The sequence below is a fragment of the Triplophysa dalaica genome, chromosome 20 (assembly GCF_015846415.1).
Source record: "Triplophysa dalaica isolate WHDGS20190420 chromosome 20, ASM1584641v1, whole genome shotgun sequence".
In the NCBI taxonomy this organism is placed as follows: domain Eukaryota; kingdom Metazoa; phylum Chordata; class Actinopteri; order Cypriniformes; family Nemacheilidae; genus Triplophysa; species Triplophysa dalaica.
Window position 1 is genome coordinate 2,147,531 of NC_079561.1, and position 2,470 is coordinate 2,150,000.

The 2,470-nt window shown below is 35.6% G+C and overlaps 1 protein-coding gene across 1 annotated transcript in view; it reads right to left on the minus strand.

The window, feature by feature from the left end:
* LOC130409094 (mucin-2-like) overlaps window positions 1-2,470 on the minus strand; it is a 19,251-nt gene continuing 16,781 nt past the window's right edge. Inside the window, exons 42-48 of the mRNA XM_056732732.1 lie at window positions 2,082-2,135; window positions 1,824-1,959; window positions 1,595-1,728; window positions 1,069-1,113; window positions 818-947; window positions 561-670; window positions 1-458 (exon numbers count right to left, since the gene is read on the minus strand). Of these exons, the coding sequence (XP_056588710.1) occupies window positions 565-670; window positions 818-947; window positions 1,069-1,113; window positions 1,595-1,728; window positions 1,824-1,959; window positions 2,082-2,135 (605 nt within the window). The 3' untranslated portion in view covers window positions 1-458; window positions 561-564. The remainder of the gene's footprint in view (window positions 459-560; window positions 671-817; window positions 948-1,068; window positions 1,114-1,594; window positions 1,729-1,823; window positions 1,960-2,081; window positions 2,136-2,470) is intronic.

Here is a 2,470-nt window from a genome sequence, read left to right on the forward strand (position 1 = left end):
TAAAAGGTTTGCATTTGAAAGCAGTTTATTGAGCAGGTGTAATTGGTTACATTAGGTCAAAACAAACCTAAAAACAAAAGACCAAAAAAGAAAATAATTCTTAAACAGTATTGAACTAACAAGAGACTGATCACTCAAAATCAAAAAGGACAATTTTAATTGATATAATATCAAAATAATACTCAATTTAAACTTATCAACCATCCAGAGATTTCTTTGATCATATCAAATTGACCAAACTAACATTTAATTAAAAAACGTTCAGATTATACGTTAATGATTTATAATGGTTGAAACAAATTAATTGAAAGCTGAAAATTAAGTTTCAAAAGTTTAAATTTCTTAAAATCACTTTAAGAAATAAATCTCATGAAAAAAAACAAGTGAAAAAAAATGATTTTCTCCCCCAGGTAACAGAAATTGTTCACATAAATTAAGATGAGCAGATGTTTTCATTCCTACAAAGTGAAACAGTTAAATTATGAGTAAAACACGGAAAACACTATACATTATACAACATATAAACAAAGTGGTTGCAAAGATCAACAGAAGATACTTACTTGCTTATTCACAACTGTAAGACACCTCCAAGTACTTATTGTTGCGAGGGCACCGATCATTGAAATATGAATTTGTAGCATGTAGGACACAACGTCTCCTGCCATTACATCTAATCACATACAAAACAGATGCTGGGATTAATTTAGGTTTTGTTTATTACACTGTTTGAAAAGATATATGAATAACTCTAACCAAGAGAATGTGATAGTATTCTTTTCTTTGTGTACATGTGTGTTGTAATGAACAGCAGTAATACCGGATTTTGATGTTTCTGGTCACTGAAGAAATGCATGTGGAGAACCTGGCACCAGCATGAGGATGAGGGCAGGTCACCCTATCTCTTCTCCCGTAATAAGCATGGTGAATCCAAAGTGTGCGACCCTTAGCTAAAAAAAAAAAAAAACACTTCAGACATTTTTTGTCTGGCCCCTGAGGTAAGTCACTCTGAAAATGTGATTTTGATGATAAAAGGGGAAAAAGCATTAACAGAAAACAAAAGAATCTTACCACAGCTAAGGACACTTCTTCGATCTTGACAGATAATGTCTGTTTCTGTTTTTAGAGGAAAAGCAAGTATATTAGTTAGTTATAGACTGTGGCGAGGAAGGCGGGACGAGAGCATTGTGGTGGGGCCGGTGGCATGAGTAGTTGGAATCAGCTGTGCGCACACCTGTCTCGCATATCTCACGGAGAAAAACGGGAGCATAAAGGACGAGCGATGGGACTGCTGACGAGAGAGGACCGGGCATGGACATGTTTGAGTTTGTGTTTATGTTTTTGGAGCTGGCAGTCTACCGTGAGGTGGTTGCCAGTCTTTTACTTCGGTGTTCTTGTTTGTTTATTTTTGATTAAACTTTATTTAAATGTTCGCCGGTTCCCGCCTCCTTGCTTCCCTACTTTGAAAGTTTGGTACATAGACAAACCATATGAACCAAGACTTAATTCACTCCATAACTGATCTGATTTACTGAAAATGACATTTATGAGAAATCAATTTATATAAATTGTGGGATCAATAAGGTGTAAAACGTACTTGGTGGTGTTGTTGGTGATGGTGGTGGTGCAGCACATTCATATGACACAGACAGGTATTTGTAAGTTCCAGGACAGGGGTCAGTGAAAGCTCTATTGTTCACAACAATGGAACAACTAGTTTTTCCATCACATCTGTAACAAATAAAACCCCAATGAACAAGAACCCCAAAAGTATAACAAAAAGTGCATTTATATTTTGAATAGCTCCCGATGTTTAGTGTTCTTACTTAGTGGCCAGAACATTTAGGGGTGTAGTGATCGAACACTGGGTATTTGCGAGCTGATTAGCTGGTCTTCCAGTAGAGCAGATTGTTGTGTCTTGACGCCCATAAAAGGCTGAAAGAACCTTAATGGTTCCCTGGACTGTTAATAAAAAGTAACATTATCAAAAATTACATTTTAGATTTTCTCATTGTACTATATGCTCTTTAAAGTCATTGTACAGCATGCAAATGCATTGTTTTAACCAAAGCCATAGATCTCACCGCATTGAAGACGGGCAGTTTCTGATTCACAGGTAACAAGACTTTTTGGTGAACCTTGAGTCAGAGATGAAAAGTTTGTTAGGAGTTGTGATGCAACAGTGAACATTTACGGTCTACTAGACTAAATGTCTGCATATACATTTAAGTATTAAAATAATTAATCTAAGTAAATTTAATTACAAAAAACAGTGTACAAAAATTAAATAAATCTGTGTAGCTCCTCTTTTCAGTGCAGGCCCACTGAATACATTTATCTTGAGTGTCTGGACCTTCCACGATGACCCTCTGTCTTTATTTTAAGTAAAGCATAAAATGATAACATCTTCATGATGAAATGCAAATTACAGACAATATTTACAACCTGTCTGCCACGTACATTAGTAAACCGC